A 15,448-nucleotide genomic window follows, 5' to 3' on the forward strand; every position below is an offset into this window, starting at 1 on the left:
GGTCGTCATCACATCCAGAAGGGAACACAAGCACCGAGTAAGGTCGGGTCAGCATGCAATTAGCAGCAAGAACAACGGATGAACGGGCACAAATATGGAAAGGGATTCCTATTTCCTTCATTTAGAAAACAACAGGGTGGGGGAAGACGCCATTCCCCTACTATCTGAATTGTAGGTAAGCATCCGGGCGATTGTATGCCACCGCACCTGTACATATAGTAGCACTTCGATCCAGAGCAAGGAAGCATAAGAAGGATTTTTGCCATCCATTTCAAACTATAGTACAACAGTATCTTGACATCATTGGAAGCCGCAAGACCGATACTCACAATGTGTGAAGTGCCCTCACACAATGCACCATTCCATCACCCAACGCAGCCACCTGGATTCGTAGACAGTGCATGGTGCTTCCATTTTCCCACCGTTTCAAGTCTATGCAGCCAACCAGCTCGCCCAAGTTGAACCCTTTAATACCATGACATAATGTCAAGAGCTTGGATTCCAAACGCCTTGCTTTAATGCATCACAAACGTACAGATAGGAATGGTCGCCGACGTGGGAGACGTGTCTGCCGTAAGTGTGGAAAACGAAATTAGAAGAAAGCTCTTCGCGCAACCTGGATGATGTTAGTTAGGAATAGTCTAGAAGAAGTGGGAAATCCGCTTACCGTCCATGCTCCTGCAGCAGTGGCAACAAGCCCTCCTGAGATCATCATCTGCTTCACTCCCCTGGTGCTCTTGAAGACTATACCACTTAAAGCCCCAGCAACCACACTGTTCGCCGCATCATGCTTCCCTCGGTAGTGCCCAATCGTCGAGTTGATTCCGTTGTATACCAAGGCAACCACCCCGGCGGAATTTCCCAGGAACGGCCCTCGTCTTGTGACGGCGTTCAAGATGTAGTTCAGCTTGAGTCGCGGCGATGCGGTCGGCGGCGATTTGTTTAACCCTTCGGCAAGGCCCCATGCTCCTCCAACGGTTAGGGCTGTGAGATACGTGACGCCCGTTCCGTAGCAGAGGTCATCCGACCAGCCGCGGGAAGGCAGGGCGGAGTTAGCGCCCGGGAGGTCTGAGAGGGCCGAATCTTCGAGGGTGAGGAATTCTAGGGAGTCTTGATTGAGGCCAGCGAGGGGATGGAGCTGTGATGGGTCGTACGATGCCGTCGGGCCGGAGAAGAAGGAGGAGACATCATCCACGCCGGGCGCGGTGATGGCGCCCGGGCTGGCATCAGCGTACGATGAAGTCGGGGAAGATGTCGATGGGGAGGGGCTCGCCTTGCGGCCGGTGAAGGTGTCCCAGATAGACATGATGCCTGATGCAAATATGGATTGCTCTGCGGAGGATACAACAGCACGACGTTCAAATCAAGCGTCAAGAATCGGGAAAGTCAGAACAGAAATTTTGGTTGAGTCGGGTCACGTGGTGTACGACAGGGGTAGCGCGGGACTCGGCGCCTCGGCGATGGGCGACCCAACAGAACAGTGAATGTTTTGTATTTTCGTTGATATCTCCCCTCTCAATCTCAGTAAATTCTAAATTCACAATGGCTCCTCGCCCTGGACAAAACATATCTCTGACTATCATAGTAGCCGCTACGGCAAAAGAGCTTGGGATAGGCAATGCGGGCTCGCTTCCATGGCGGATCAAGCAAGAGATGCAATATTTTGCACGCGTCACGAAGCGCGTCCCTCTCGATTCATCGACACATATCAAGCCCGATTCCACTCGATGTAATGCGGTCATTATGGGGCGAAAGACCTGGGACAGCATCCCACCTAAATTCCGTCCTCTCAAAGACCGACTCAATGTGGTCCTCAGCCGAAATTCAGAATTTACCAACGCACAGCCTGCCACGAGTACCAGCCTTGGTCTAGGCGATGTCGTTTATGCGTCCAGCCTTGAACACGCGATAGAAGTGCTGGGATCCATGGGGCAAGCCCAGGTCCGGTCTGAGCTGCCTACGGATGAAGATGCTACTCGTCGAACAGCGACAAACCCGATCCGATTGGGGCGTGTATTCGTGATCGGCGGCGCCTCAGTCTATCACACCGCTTTGCAGCTTCCCCAGACGAAACATATTCTTCTTACCAAGGTTCACAAAGAATTCGACTGCGATACGCATTTTCCATTGAACCTGGGAAGCCGGGAAGCCATAGAATCCGGCTGGTTGCAGAAAAGCAAAGGCGAACTTGAATCCTTCATTGGGGAAGATTTGCCTGATGTTCTCGAGGAAGAAGGGGTTAAGTTTGAGTACTGTCTATACGAGCGAGGATGAATGAGCTTCGATGGTTTTGTTGGTTGCATTTCAGGAGGCGATATGTCATCCCTCAGTTATGCGCTAGCTTAGGTTGTGAAGCAAGTATCTGCTACGCGGCACAATACATATCATCTCGAAGGGTCGCGGTTCTCGAAGCTCGAGGTCAAGGCTCCTATATTGAGGCGAGAGACGGGCTAAAATTAGGCTGTGCCTCACGGCTGGTCGCAAGAATCGAGCGGCGGTACCATTCAAAACGCAGAATATCTTCTCATAGCAATATTCTTATTCAGCAAGAAGTTTGGTTCTGCCACATCAGTCTGTAAGTCAGAACCGAGACTTCCCTCATTGGGCCGAATCTTGGAGTCTAACCTATTCCAGATCGATCAAGTTATATTCCGAGCGATCCAGCATCAAGCACCTCAGAAATATAAGGTCATTAATTCTTCATTTTGAGGAGCCAAATCAGGATCCCCTTTAAAGCAAAGAAAATATTTTGTCCAGAATATGTGATTGTTATAGCATTACAACGTGACGCTGTTGGTGTAATAAGCGACTCGGGACCAAGAGCTAACCACTCGGCCAAAAGGCACAGTATTGGCGCACAGCCATACTGAGGGTTCTGCACCATAACTATGTACTACTACCTATTGTTTTTGCTATTGTTCCTTACAGTTGGCCTACTGGTAGCTACTACCAGAGTGGGCTTCAGCACTGGATGACTTTGATTTGCTAATTAGCCAACAGTCATGAGTCAATTTATCAGCTTCTTCAATCTTTCTTCAACCGTTCTGCAACTTTTCTTCAGCACCAATACCTACTACCGCGACCTTTTCTCGAAATGGCCATTCTTGCCCGACATCAAGTTTCCTCTTCGCCTTTGATGACCCAATCCTCCCATGCACCATTCAGAAGTATCACTCCATCAGCTACCAGAAATGCTAATCGCATCGAGCTCTCATTTGCATTGGTAGTTGACGGCAAGGCCATCCTCCTAAGCTTAGAGGAGCAATGAAAAGAGCTTACCAGAATCTTCCCAACCACTCATAGTGCGTGGATAGGGTCGCCATGGCCCCTCTCAATCGGCCGTATTCCGTTGCATCTCACCAAAGAAAATAACGCCAAGGATCTCCTAAACAGAGGCAACCAGGGTCATTCCATAACTAACGCTCTGCCTCAATACAATCTCAGAAAGAGCCGTCTCCATCTTGCCCGGACCGCCATTCTCAATGATTATGACGAGGTACTGTGTTGGGGTTCTTTCGGTTTCAGCAGCCAGGCTCTCGAGATTGTTTCTCCGTGTCCTCTAAAATGCTGATTCGGGCGGGCTACCAGATATCGTTCCACAAATACAAACCTGAACTCCTGAAGGCGTCGAGGCTGTCGGACATCAGCTAATCAGCACCATCGAACATTAGAATGGGATTTACGTTCTCGACTCGAGGTTTTGAAAACGAGTAGGAGCGCTAAACCCGAAGAGGCAATCACAGGTGCCCAGATTACAAAGGGCCGAAGTCCCCTGATATTGATCCCACCTCATATTATGGAATCACGATTAGCATTACTCTGACGCATATTTTCCTCTAGTCAGCTTGAAAATGGCAAAGTCGGTTTAGTTGTCAATAAGGTCCAGAGCAGCCACCAAAGCTATTTTATGGGAAGGGGGTTCATTTCTGGGACCCAAACGGAATATCTGCGTTTGGTTGCTTTGCACCTGTATTATCGCAGTTCGGGCAGGAGACCGTATTAATGCGATGGATGAACCACCGCGAGAGTTTCTTAACGGAACAACCAAGGGAAGAATGTCTCACAATGTTAGGCAGCAGGGAGATCTCTATAGGAACAGTATAAAGATATATAGCTAGTATCAGAACCTACGAAAAATGGAGAGGAAAAAATAAAAGAAAGAAAAGGAAGGCTAGACAGCAAAAGTCAGTGTCCCGCAGCGAAATTCGTCCGTGATTATGGTGGGAGGGCGGGGAGGCCAATGAGCCCGCACAGGACGGAGGAGCACTCCATATCTATAAGTGCCTCAGCAATCTTTTGGTCCCCATGGGGCAGAGCCTGCGCGGGCCAGGACAAGGCAACTGCCAAATTTCTTCTTAGATATCAGTGCTTCCACGGGGCGGATCCACATACTCTAATACCCGCCTACAAGCTGCGATCTTTCGGCCATGGACTGCCTAGAACTATCCGTACACAACCATCAGATGTAAATTACTGGATACGAAGTCAGGAAATATCTGATGCTGGTTGATGAACCCTCCCTGGCGCGAAGGCCCGAGGCTAGACTTAATTAAGCAAAGCCTGAGCCACTGTCGTGGGCTCGTGGCAGGGCTTTTTCAAACTTCTGGACAGCAAGAATTGCGAAGGTGACAGGGACGGACGAGGCTTCGCTACCTCTTCAGATCTCCTCCATGTTGTTCGGCTCTACATCACCGCGTCCCGATGGATATATCCCCCCATTCAAGAGTGCCTGCTCGGAGGCAGGATCTTTGAAGAAATTGCTGTCGTCTGCGTGTTCGAGTTCGACGCGCTGGACCGGTGCGGTTAGATTCATTGCGAAGATATTCCAAACAAAGACATTCCAAAGGACCTAAACGCCCTTCCAAATGCAAAGGCACTATTATAAACCCAAGGGTATCATTCAAGGCTTCGATGACGAGACCGCCTCCTCATACCGCGGCGGCGCCTCTGCAAAGACACCATCTGTGTCTCGTGCCGGCCTCTCTGGCTGTGGAGTGGTGGTGGCCGTCGTTGCAGTAAAAATATTCGACAGTTCCATATTCGTGCCATGATATACTGAAGATGGCGTTGTGACTACGTTTGAATACGTAGTCGACGTGCCAACCCCGTGTTCCGTCGAGCCACCATCATGCGATGAGATTGGCTGGAAGGTCTTTCGTCTCTTCCTACACGCACAGCAGATATAGCAGCCAAGGCCTAAGGCGACACCTATGGACCCGACCACAATGCCGGCGATGTTGCTGGGGCTCAAGCTCTTAGATTGGGTTTTGGATTCGGGTCCGTACGTTGGAAGGCTACGGATATTAGTCATGGTTCCATTGAATCGTGGTCTGGTAGGATGCTCACGGCGGTAGCGAAACGTTGTTACTGCGTATGAAATCGACGACAGCGGTGTCCGTAGGATTCCATGCGACCACTACTCCCGACGCGCTCACACGGAAATAATTTTCCGAATAAGTTCGCTCGGCTTCTGTAAGGGTATATGACGATGGCCGCACGTCTGGCCATCCTGGTGTCATGCTCCATAGATTTGTGAGGGTTGTGGCAGATTGACTACATAATGGATAGTCATAAGTTGCCACTTTGGCGATAAACCTCGCCCCATTGCTCGTCCGGGTTGATGTAGATGTCCAGGTCGGTGCTTGAAATCCGCTAGGGCAGCAAATGTACCGTGATTCCGATTCCGACGCCGATGGCCTTCCAGCCGTGAAACTTGCAGCATAGGTATAACCTGATGGGCATACGCCTGGGGAGTAATATCCTACTGAGGATATGATTTCACTGGCGGGCATCAGTTGACCTAGAGCGGTTCGCGTTGCTGATGGAGTGAGTGTAGTGTAGCCCGTGATTGTCGCATAGGTTGATGGTGTCGGTTCGTTGGTGTCAGTTGTGATTTGTATCAGGGCGGAAGTAACGATGCTCTCCGTGGGTGTTGCAAAAGCATTGGGTATGCATTCCGAATCGAGACCAATCGTGCTTTGAAATCCGAGAAAATAAGACGAGCCCCATAACGTCGTTGTTGAGAGACAGGAGCTTGGAGGGGTCCATTGTGTATTTAGTGCTCCCAGAGTAACAAGAGCGAGCGATCGAAGCATGTTTACGCTCCGCACGAAAGTTCTGGATGTGAATTTCGTGGATCCAAATGGCTTTTCGGATGCCTCCCTAGATGTACCTAGTAAAACGTTTGCACTCTTGCGTTGCTGATGAGTTGCATGAGTATGATCAGGTGTCGCGGACTCGACATCATTGATCATTCACGAATCACGATAGATGAATTGCGCTTATTTTTCCCGTTCACCTCCGTTCCTTTTAATCGATCTTAGCAAAACAAAACCGGAGGAACCACCCCTGGATTGTGAGCATAGCCCGAGGCCAATTTTACCACCTGAGTAGAGGAGAACCCTCACGGTTTAAGGGGACTGCAATACTCCGTACGAGGCTTGGGGATTGGCTCGCGTCCAAGGCCAAGAGTGGCTCATCGCCAAAACCTAAATGAATTAGAAGCTAGAGTCGTATTCGATCTTGGCGTGTCGATTTTGTTGTCCGTGCATCGATTGCCACGGCGAGCCCGCGAGCCGCCAAACCCGGCGGGTGTACATTGTACAAAAATCAAAAGTACTCCGTAAGCTCTGTGAACATTCCAAATTCGTAAGCAAAGGACAGCATCCACAGGGACGATGAGCAAATACAGCCCGAGCAAGAAGAGGTACAAAGAGCCAGGAACTCATCATGGCATCGGGGCAGGTTTTATGTGCAAAGCGTGCTACGAACACCTCCGCGGACTCTGAGTATGAAGTTAGTTCGTCGGACTAACTTAGTTAGCCATGTCAAAACGCGCATTGATAGTTTATACTGCCTGTTGTATGGAGTACGTTAAATTTCAATCTTCAAATCCCAGCGTGGCTCATCTTAGCGTGGCTCATCTTCTGCCCAATCATGTGGCACTCGCTCTGCCATGTGGGGGTACCCAGTACACCACGTCACCACAGCGTTCACTTTCCCCAAACTCCACATGACGACTCTACAATGTTACGGCGTACATCTCCAGCTGTCACTTTTATGAACTGCGCTCCACACAATCATGGCACCTGATAGAGGGAACGGTGACCTCAAAGGTCTGCGATTGAAGTCTGAGCCGAGTCCGCCTACTCCTCCCGCGAATCGGGAGCCAGCCAGTGCTGAAGTTCCAAGCGGAACCCCGTTGTGGACAAGAACACCAGTTCCAGCACGCATAAATCCCGCCCCATGACGCCGGACTCGAGCGACATCGAGGAGCTTACGGGCAATGGAACGAGCACACCCGCGAGCACTGCGGCCGCGGTCGCCACGTCCGCACGAACCGCCATCACCGTCCCGTGCGCGTCGCCGAAGTTTCCCACGGACGGGTACTGCGGCTTCGCGCTATACATGGTGTCGTCGTCCACGGTGTTCCTAATGTACCTGCTCTGGGCGTTACTTCCGTCGCAATTCCTGCACCGACTGGACATCTACTACTACCCAACTGATGGTGGGCGCTGGCGGTGCCGGCATGGCTCGTCGTGCTGCTGGTGTATATCTACGTCGCGCTCGCTAGCTACAACACGTAGCAGTTGACGCTGCCGATGAAGAGCATTGAGAATCTGGTGAACGTGGCGGCGCAGATCGCGGTGGTGAACTCGTCGGGAAAGATTGTGCTGCAATGGGGGATCGGGCAGACCGTACTGAGAGACACTCCACAAGGAATAGGCTCGTAATTGGGGCGGTGATATCGGGGAAAGTTGTGGGCTGGAAGAGGTTCTGGAGTGAAGGGACGGATGCAGCCATGGATGCACCCATTGGTGCTGTTTGCGAGATCTTATACAGCTCAAATGGTGAAGCCGAAAGCTAATTCGAACCTATCAGTACGATTCGGGAACGGCGCGTGAAATACCTAACAGAATATCCTCCCTTGGAGTGAAAGGAATTTGACATGGTCTCAATCATGCAATGGATTGCAAATGCATGCAAAAAGGGTAGATGAACCTGAAGACATCACCACGTGCTTTGATGTCGTTCCAGCTCGATTCATATAGAGCAATAATAGATGGACTTGGGTCGGATATGTCAGATGTGGAGCACCAACAATGCGAGAACGAGACGTGAACAAGCTTGCTTCTCGCTACAAATAAACGGCGGAAATTGCATTTGTTTTTGCAGTCTCTCACAGAAGAAATGCGTCTAGCTACCAGCAAATAGTGAAATGCTACTCAGCCTGGTCTGCACAAAATACTGCAAGCATGCGATAAATTGCATACGAGCACAACGAAACATAATTTGCTTGGCAGGCCACATGCGAAGCCTTACGAATTTCTATATTTCAAGGTTGGCTTAATTGGATGCTCTGTAGACATTCAGAGTATATGAAAATATTCTATGACGGAGAATTAGAGCACTGTTCTGAACCCTAATGGAGACGGATAAAGGGACTCTAGAGCAAGATGAAAGGGGCATCTTTCCGAATTTCTCCCTTAAACTCGTTCGACTGGAAGCCTCTCGAAAAGCACTGGCTAAGTTCTCTCCTCTAGTGCTCCAGATTCAGCATGTTCGCCACACTTGTTCTTATGATCTTGCCTTTCGCGGCAGCGGCTCCGGCTCCCCAGTCGCCGGCACAGACTTGCCCCGCGAAAAGTGGCCACAATGGAGCCATGGGCGGCATCTTCGGTATGGATTTGCCTGGCGGCGGAGGCCTTAGCGGAACTCTCGGCGGAACCGGAGGCAGCGGAAGCTCTTTCAACCTCAGTGGCATCTTGGGCGGAGCCGGAGGCAGCGGAGGCTCTTCCAACCTCAGCGGCATCTTGGGCGGAGCAGGAGGTACCGGAGGCTCTTTCAACCTCAGCGGCCTCCTTGGTGGAGGAAGCTCTGGCGGACTCGGCGGGCTTTCAAGCGGCGGCTTTGACCTTTCCTCCCTCTTTCCTGCCGGGGATGAATATCCCAAGGGCCCATTCCTCGTCTCCGATTACCTCTCTCCCGGCACCGGCCCCTATCCGGCCGGAATCATCAAAGACGCCGGCCTGGAAAACCACACTGTCTACGCTCCCTTGGGGCCGCCGCCAGCTGATGTCAAGCTCCCAGTATTGATCTGGGGTAATGGTGGCTGCACGTCCGCCGGCACGCCATACGGAGCGTTCTTGACCGAAGTGGCCTCGTATGGCTACGTCGCAATAGCGAACGGCGCGCCGGGACCAGCTCCTCCTGGGGTCGTGGACGAGGCGGGCAATTCAGTGACCATGTTGCCAGGTTTTGAGGATAGCCCGCTAGCCTCAGGGACAACTGGACTTGCTGCGATGGCAGGGAGCCAGTCAAAGATGTCGGATATGTTCGGTGCGATCGACTGGGTGGTTGAAGGTAACGCGGCTCGATTTGGAAATGTCGATACGGATACATTTATCACCGCCGGCTCGAGCTGTGGTGGACTGGAAGCGTACTCGGCCGCGTACCAGAATCCGAAGGTCAAACTTACGGTGCTGTATAATAGTGGGCTCTTGGACGAGTCGAAGACGTGCCTCCTCAGCGAGTTGAAGGCTCCCGTGGGATACATCCTTGGTGGGCCAAAGGACATTTCCTATGAGAACGTAAGTCGCTTCTTTCTCCGCAACGAGTTTCTGTTCATCATCTTGCTAGGGCAAACGCGACTATGAGAATCTTCCTGCTGGCCTTCCCGCGTTCTACGGCAGCCTTGACTCTGGTCATATGGGAACTTTCTTCACGACCCACGGCGGCAAGTATGGAGCGGCAACAGTTGCACTCTTGGAGTGGGTTCTAAGAGGAAATGCGACGGCGAAGGCTATTTGGACTGTGCCAGAGTCTAAGGGAAGTTTGGTCTCTCAGAATTGGAACATTACATATAAAAATTGGGTTGATTAGGTGCTCTTGAGACTGAGAGCTTTGAACATATGAAGAAAACTCATTGCTGGCAGTAGGATATACTTATGTTTTTAAGGGTTTGGGGGTAACGGGAGTTTCAAACGGAAATCAGCGCTATATTAAAGTACTCGATGCAACGGCGCTAAACTATAAACGGAAATTCCTCGATACCACCCGCATCTAAATATCTCCAAGGGTACGTTGTATCCTGGAACAATAATCAATATAAAATTTTCCGTCAGTCATGCTCAATGGTCTATTGGGTCCCGGTTCAGATCCGCGCCCGACACTGTGTATGGTCTCGGCAGTTGACAGTGGATGACAACTTAAAAAAGGGACCATATCCCAAGTGTAGGAAGGAATTTTAGAACCACTAGTTGACGCAGTACGATGAACTTCTATAAATTGATTCTTACTATTCTCGTTGCTGACGCTGTCACTATTCCTCAACACAATGGCCGACATGGGGTATCTTGTACGCTAGGAGACCCCAATTACCTCCCATTTGGCACTGTGGGGCCCGGAAATATTGGAGGGTTTCAGCCAGCAATTATGGAGAACCTGGAAATTGCACCTCGCAGCGAAAATTTCCTGAGTCAGCAAGGGTTTACTAGCCGTTTTGGCTCATGGCGCCTTGGCGACAGAACTTACTTTTTATATCCCATTCGTCCTGCAAAGTGAAGCCATCCCCAGATCCTCTCACCACCTAAAATGAATCGCCGGCGTAAAATCGCGGTGGTGCTGCTTATCTTGCTTATCCTGCTCAGGCGCCGTACGCAACAGGAGTGGTCTTGATGAGTATAGCATTCTGCTTCTCCGAAAGCGTATGCCACTTCCGCCGATCCTCGACAAGCCGCTCCTCCTCCGCATATACCGAGGTGACTGCAGGCATCGCACGCGTTGATTTGGTGATAGGGAAATCAGAATGGGATGCAATCTGGGTTACAGATCTTGGGCGTTATGCAGGCGACCGGATCTGACGTTAAGATTGACAAATACGCTAATTAGGTCGGATATGGCAGTTGAAAGATGCGAAAATCCTGGAAATTGACCTAGAAATCTTTTTCAGGTCAACTCTCTGCATTTAGCCGGCTTATGAACTAATATCTAGCGGTTAGGTTGGCTAACTGGGTATGGCCATATAAAACACGCTACGCTGTCGAATTTTACACAAAACGTAATTTCCAGCGATCCACAAATGCTGACAGAAACCCTCCAATGCACCCATTACAGAGGTAGGTGCCGCGCCACTTTCCATGGAGAACTAATGCTGAATGCTTCGTCGCAGAATGGATGCTATAAAGGATGCCCGGAAGGCCAAGCCTGCAATCCGGTCTGCCCGGAGAGCAGGATGGGAGTTGCATATGCGTGTGGTTCTCCGAGGTAAGTGGAATTCTATAATTCATCATCTGGCGTCAATGTGTTGCTTACGCCTCTCTAGCCACAAGAACGACAATCCAATCTGTCTTGATTAGAGCGATGGGGGCAGAGCTTGGAGATGACAGGGTTTTGTCTCAAAGCGAACGACCAATCGTGGAGAAGGTGCTCTGCGTGTCGATCCTGTTAGAAGGGTTTTTGAGTAACTAACTTAATACTGTGTACATCACCCTTCCACGACGATAGCCACGACCTCATGGACATACCAATGTGAACATTTGCAGTTTGCCCTATTATCTGACTAATAATAGATAATTAGTTCTTCTTCTTTAGCTTTCTAATAAATGAAAGCGGTTCTCGCAATCTTCGCGGTTAAACCGTCTCTGCTTAGTACTTCAATTCATCGAACATCTTTAGAACTTTGTAACGCTCCTCGCTATTCTCAGAAGCATCATGTTCACCCCCTTTTCATCCATATAATAGCCAATGTCCAGTCCTGCCGCTCGATGAATCGCTGTCTCACCACTCACTCTTTGTAGTGTTTTACTGTGCAGACAGCAGGCGATAAAACGGTCATCCTGCCATGAGGAAAGGTCTCATATATCAAGAAGTGACTTAGATTATGACTTGACTAATAATGTAAAGGTATCAACATATGTGCAGGTTCTGAATCGCTCAGAAGTCAAAAGTACACCGACTTCGTCCCAGCACAAATGATTCCACCACATTGGGGGGAGGCTCTCTTTGTTACCCCATTACCGCAGGCCTGGGGCCATCACATCTATAGTGGTACGCGTGATCAGGCGCTTACCTCCCATAACATCAAGCCCGGCTGGTCAAAGATAGGCTTGTATCCATTTAGTCCAGCCATGGTACTCAAGGATATCCGGAAGCCACTAGCCGAAATATACGTTCCAAACGATGAAGAAGTGACGGTTTACAAGGAAACATGCTCTAAACGCCAGTCATATTGGAGGGTCTTACCCTGCTCCAAAGCCGTATTGAAGATGACGCTCAACTGCTAGACAATCCCAGCAAACAGCGCTTACAGAAACTGGCGAATGTTAGCGTAAAGACGTTCTCTGAGTGCGCCCTCCTTCTCTATGAGAACCGGACCTTGTTCAAGCAAAACAACGAAAGTAATCGTCGCCAATCAACTCTGTTAATGGTAGGTGGGGAGCCGAAAGTGATGGGTTACGAGGATATTGTCGAAGCACGAGCGAAGCGTGATGCGAACGAAGCGATCGCGGTCAAGGGGAGAGGCGATTTAAAGCGGAAAGGTACTGTGTCTGTTTCGAAATACGCCAAAAAGACGGAAAAACGAAGTGGAAACCGCTGAAGAAGAAATCAAGACTATGGAGCTGGACAGCTCAGTTCCGACGTTTGTGCCAAGATCGGATTGATATAAGGATAAGTTCTTAGAGCTGTGCCTCTCAATAATCTACAGTTTCGCCTTCTTGGTAGCGAAATCATCCATATCCACTTTCAAAACGGTCCCCAGTCTTGAAATCATATAATAGAACCCCTGTAATCTCATGTTAGCAATTCCCCACCCCCTCTTTCCAAGTAACTCCCAGAATCACACTTACTTGTAAACTAATTAGCTCTACGATTTCTCTCTCGTTGAAGTACCTCGTCGTCTCTCCCCACAGCTCATCCTTCACCTCCGGGCCCCGTACTATCGCCTCCAAGAAACTCAGCATCGCGACCTCGCGCCTCTCAAACACCTCATTTCCGCCACCATTGGCAAAGTGACCCGCGTCTCGAGAGCTAGCAGCCTGGAGCGTCTCCCGCTGCGTCTCCGTGATGCCTGCCTTTTCGCTGAGCATTATGTGGTGGTCCCATTCATAGCTCGAACCGAACCTCACGGATAGGTATAATGTCGCCAATTCTCTGAGCTTTCTGGATAGGGAGAGGGAGCGGAAATGGGCAGTGCCAATGGCGGTCCAGTGGTCGGCTGTCGATGGGGAGTAGGCAAGGAGCTTGACAGCGTTTATGGTTGGGCGAGAATTATATGTATAATTTGGGTATGGGAGACGTGCCATTTTATTGCTTGCACCAAGTGAATGTTGAGAGAGGTGAGTGGCAGATACCTTTTTAGGGGTAGAAATGGTGTGAGATGATAGTCTTTGCGAAAGGGATTGGACCGAGAACTTTGGGAGATGAGGATAAGTTAGGCATACCACGATTAGTTTAGAGAGTCTGAACCTTGCTCGATTAGTGATCTGGTAAAATCCTCGGCTAAGACGGGTTGGGTGCAACGTGTGCAATAATGACCCCCATTCCATACGGTCAAGCCAAAGAGGGGAACAAAAGGAGTCATGTAGGGCGCGCTGAAGAGCAGATGTATCGTTGTGTCCTAAGCTGTCGCCCCAAACGGTCCGCTGGTGCTATGCCGTTATTAGAAGCTACTGGAGTGGAGGCGTCCGATACGGTAGTTAGTCAATAATGTGATAGTTAACTCGACATCTGGATGAACGAAGGTTAGGACGCATATATCATCGCAACAATCTAACCGTCCAAGTTGGTCACGATGAATGGAGCGGGCAGCGGCGCGTCTTTATTGCCCCATCTGCTCAACAAAGATGGGACCAAATGGGCACTTCGAGCGGACTCCCGTCCTCCACCCCTGCTTCCTCCAGCTTTTGACCCCTTGGAGCATATGTTGCCATCAAGATTCCACATTCCGTGCTAACGTAGTCCGGGACTTTGATTTGGGTGTTATCGACACCAAATGCCCGACCTGTGCTGGATTTGAGAATTATACTCGGCATTAAGCCATGGAGCAACGCATAAATATGTTTGACCCTCTGGGGATCACTTCGTCTGGAGCAGGCCATATCAGCAGTGCATATATTTGAGTCTCGGTGCTCCGTTCGTTTACAGTGACATCCTATCCTACACCGCTACCAGTCAGACTTAGGGATATCAAAGAAAGCATCAACACCGAGGACTCCGAGACGACGACATCATGGTCACCGAAGCAGAAGCAAAGCAGATATTCACCGACTCGATTCACTTCGATTCGCTCATAGTAGCCAAATGGAGCCCTGAAACTTTCGCTGCACTGCATGCCAGCGGAATCACGGGGGCGTCATGCACAATCTCGATCTGGGAAGACTTCAAACAGTCGATAAAACAAGTCGTCCAATGGAAGAGGTGGTTCGAAGAGCATGAGGGAATCATTGTGCAGGCGTACACGGCTCAAGATGTGCGCCGAGCGAAGAGTCAAGGCAAGACGGCGATCCTCCTGTCCTGGCAAAATACCGCTGGCATTGAAGACCAGCTCGACTACTTGCGTGTGTTCCACGAGCTGGGAGTGCGCAAGATGCAGCTGACTTACAACACGCAAAACTACTCTGGTGCTGGATACACGGAATTGAACGACTCGGGTCTGACGGGATTTGGGCGCGAAGTCGTGGATGAGATGGCCAAACTGGGAATGATTGTCGATCTGAGCCACGTCGGCGACAGGACTAATTAGTGAGGATACCATCAATTATGCCTCCAAGCCTCCGTGCATTTCTCACGGTTTCCCAAGAGGGCTCGTTGACCACCCTCGAAACAAGCCGGATGCACTCCTCAGCTGTGTACCGAAAAAGGTGGCTACGTTGGTATCAACTGCTTTGGCCCGCACATGCCTAAAGGCAACGACAGTACTATAGATGATTATGTTGCCGCTCTTGACTACACCATTGCTTTATGTGGCGAGGATCACGTTGGCATCGGCTCAGACAACGCAGACGGCCATAAGCGGCCCAGTGCCTTCATGGACTGGGCCAACAAGGACAAGGGCTACGCCCGACGTTCGACACCTTGGGGAACCTCTGCAAAGGTTGTCAAGCCACTTGGGCCTCTGGAGAACCGACCTGAATTGCCTGTCGCAATGGCGAGAGCCGGCTGGAGCGAGGAGAAAATTAAAAAGGTGTTAGGGGAGAATTGGCTGCGATACATGGAGACCATTATAGGCAGTTGAAAAAATAAATAAATTATAGACACAAGAGTCTCATTAATATGGCTCAAATGAACCAGGGGCCATGGTGACGGTGTCGAGGTGATGGCGAAGATAAGGTGTATCCTCAGAGCACAAGACACTGTCGAAAAGAGATCATCTATAGTTACTGATAAAACAGCGTAGCTAGGTCATACAGAATGCTTAAGACCCGGACACTCAAGAATGGGGGACAAT

General features: G+C 50.2%; 9 protein-coding genes across 9 annotated transcripts; 5 read left to right on the top strand and 4 right to left on the bottom strand.

The window, feature by feature from the left end:
- Positions 1-94: 94 nt before the first annotated feature.
- P152DRAFT_416935 (mitochondrial import inner membrane translocase subunit tim23) lies at positions 95-1,306 on the bottom strand (the record flags this gene model as incomplete). Its single annotated transcript, XM_033677076.1, has 2 exons — positions 95-616; positions 668-1,306. The coding sequence occupies 2 exons, from the start codon at positions 1,304-1,306 to the stop codon at positions 593-595; spliced, it is 663 nt and encodes a 220-aa protein (XP_033534292.1). The 3' UTR covers positions 95-592.
- A 236-nt stretch (positions 1,307-1,542) lies between these two features.
- Positions 1,543-2,274, top strand: P152DRAFT_396975 (uncharacterized protein; the record flags this gene model as incomplete). The annotated part of the gene is made up of 2 exons (XM_033676389.1): positions 1,543-1,867; positions 1,937-2,274. 2 exons carry the CDS (start codon positions 1,543-1,545, stop codon positions 2,272-2,274), a joined length of 663 nt encoding a protein of 220 aa, XP_033534293.1.
- A 2,431-nt stretch (positions 2,275-4,705) lies between these two features.
- P152DRAFT_345454 (uncharacterized protein) lies at positions 4,706-6,377 on the bottom strand. The gene is made up of 2 exons (XM_033675365.1): positions 5,347-6,377; positions 4,706-5,294 (listed from the first exon to the last, which is right to left on the bottom strand). The coding sequence occupies exons 1-2, from the start codon at positions 6,252-6,254 to the stop codon at positions 4,901-4,903; spliced, it is 1,302 nt and encodes a 433-aa protein (XP_033534294.1). The 5' UTR covers positions 6,255-6,377; the 3' UTR covers positions 4,706-4,900.
- Position 6,378: 1 nt separating this feature from the next.
- P152DRAFT_345453 (uncharacterized protein) lies at positions 6,379-6,837 on the bottom strand. The gene has a single exon (XM_033675364.1). It carries the CDS (start codon positions 6,729-6,731, stop codon positions 6,498-6,500), a length of 234 nt encoding a protein of 77 aa, XP_033534295.1. The 5' UTR covers positions 6,732-6,837; the 3' UTR covers positions 6,379-6,497.
- A 35-nt stretch (positions 6,838-6,872) lies between these two features.
- On the top strand, positions 6,873-7,867 carry P152DRAFT_514265 (uncharacterized protein; the record flags this gene model as incomplete). Its single annotated transcript, XM_033682851.1, has 2 exons — positions 6,873-7,507; positions 7,641-7,867. Exons 1-2 carry the CDS (start codon positions 7,246-7,248, stop codon positions 7,865-7,867), a joined length of 489 nt encoding a protein of 162 aa, XP_033534296.1. The 5' UTR covers positions 6,873-7,245.
- Positions 7,868-8,602: 735 nt separating this feature from the next.
- P152DRAFT_436015 (uncharacterized protein) lies at positions 8,603-10,051 on the top strand. Its single transcript, XM_033677550.1, has 3 exons — positions 8,603-9,218; positions 9,324-9,590; positions 9,640-10,051. The coding sequence occupies exons 1-3, from the start codon at positions 8,664-8,666 to the stop codon at positions 9,880-9,882; spliced, it is 1,065 nt and encodes a 354-aa protein (XP_033534297.1). The 5' UTR covers positions 8,603-8,663; the 3' UTR covers positions 9,883-10,051.
- A 2,166-nt stretch (positions 10,052-12,217) lies between these two features.
- P152DRAFT_397076 (uncharacterized protein) lies at positions 12,218-12,598 on the top strand (the record flags this gene model as incomplete). Its single annotated transcript, XM_033676394.1, has 1 exon — positions 12,218-12,598. A coding segment is annotated over one exon (381 nt), but the record flags the coding sequence as incomplete, so codon positions are not given.
- Positions 12,599-12,700: 102 nt separating this feature from the next.
- P152DRAFT_449375 (uncharacterized protein) lies at positions 12,701-13,304 on the bottom strand (the record flags this gene model as incomplete). Its single annotated transcript, XM_033678108.1, has 2 exons — positions 12,701-12,784; positions 12,849-13,304. The coding sequence occupies 2 exons, from the start codon at positions 13,302-13,304 to the stop codon at positions 12,701-12,703; spliced, it is 540 nt and encodes a 179-aa protein (XP_033534299.1).
- A 698-nt stretch (positions 13,305-14,002) lies between these two features.
- P152DRAFT_507478 (Metallo-dependent hydrolase) lies at positions 14,003-15,235 on the top strand (the record flags this gene model as incomplete). The annotated part of the gene is made up of 2 exons (XM_033682535.1): positions 14,003-14,722; positions 14,846-15,235. Exons 1-2 carry the CDS (start codon positions 14,231-14,233, stop codon positions 15,233-15,235), a joined length of 882 nt encoding a protein of 293 aa, XP_033534300.1. The 5' UTR covers positions 14,003-14,230.
- Positions 15,236-15,448: the final 213 nt, after the last annotated feature.

Source organism: Eremomyces bilateralis (assembly GCF_010015585.1).
Source record: "Eremomyces bilateralis CBS 781.70 unplaced genomic scaffold P152scaffold_9, whole genome shotgun sequence".
Classification (NCBI taxonomy): domain Eukaryota; kingdom Fungi; phylum Ascomycota; class Dothideomycetes; order Eremomycetales; family Eremomycetaceae; genus Eremomyces; species Eremomyces bilateralis.

Bases quoted from the DNA above. Each gene is read 5' to 3' on its own strand.
- P152DRAFT_345453 (XM_033675364.1), bottom strand. From the start codon at position 6,731: ATGATGAGTTCCTGGCTCTTTGTACCTCTTCTTGCTCGGGCTGTATTT.
- P152DRAFT_436015 (XM_033677550.1), top strand. From the start codon at position 8,664: ATGGGCGGCATCTTCGGTATGGATTTGCCTGGCGGCGGAGGCCTTAGC. The intron at 9,219-9,323 runs GTGGACGAGGCG...AGCCAGTCAAAG, and splicing joins GACCAGCTCCTCCTGGGGTC to ATGTCGGATATGTTCGGTGC. The intron at 9,591-9,639 runs GTAAGTCGCTTC...TCATCTTGCTAG, and splicing joins AGGACATTTCCTATGAGAAC to GGCAAACGCGACTATGAGAA.
- P152DRAFT_345454 (XM_033675365.1), bottom strand. From the start codon at position 6,254: ATGATCAATGATGTCGAGTCCGCGACACCTGATCATACTCATGCAACT. The intron at 5,295-5,346 runs GTGAGCATCCTA...TAATATCCGTAG, and splicing joins AACAACGTTTCGCTACCGCC to CCTTCCAACGTACGGACCCG.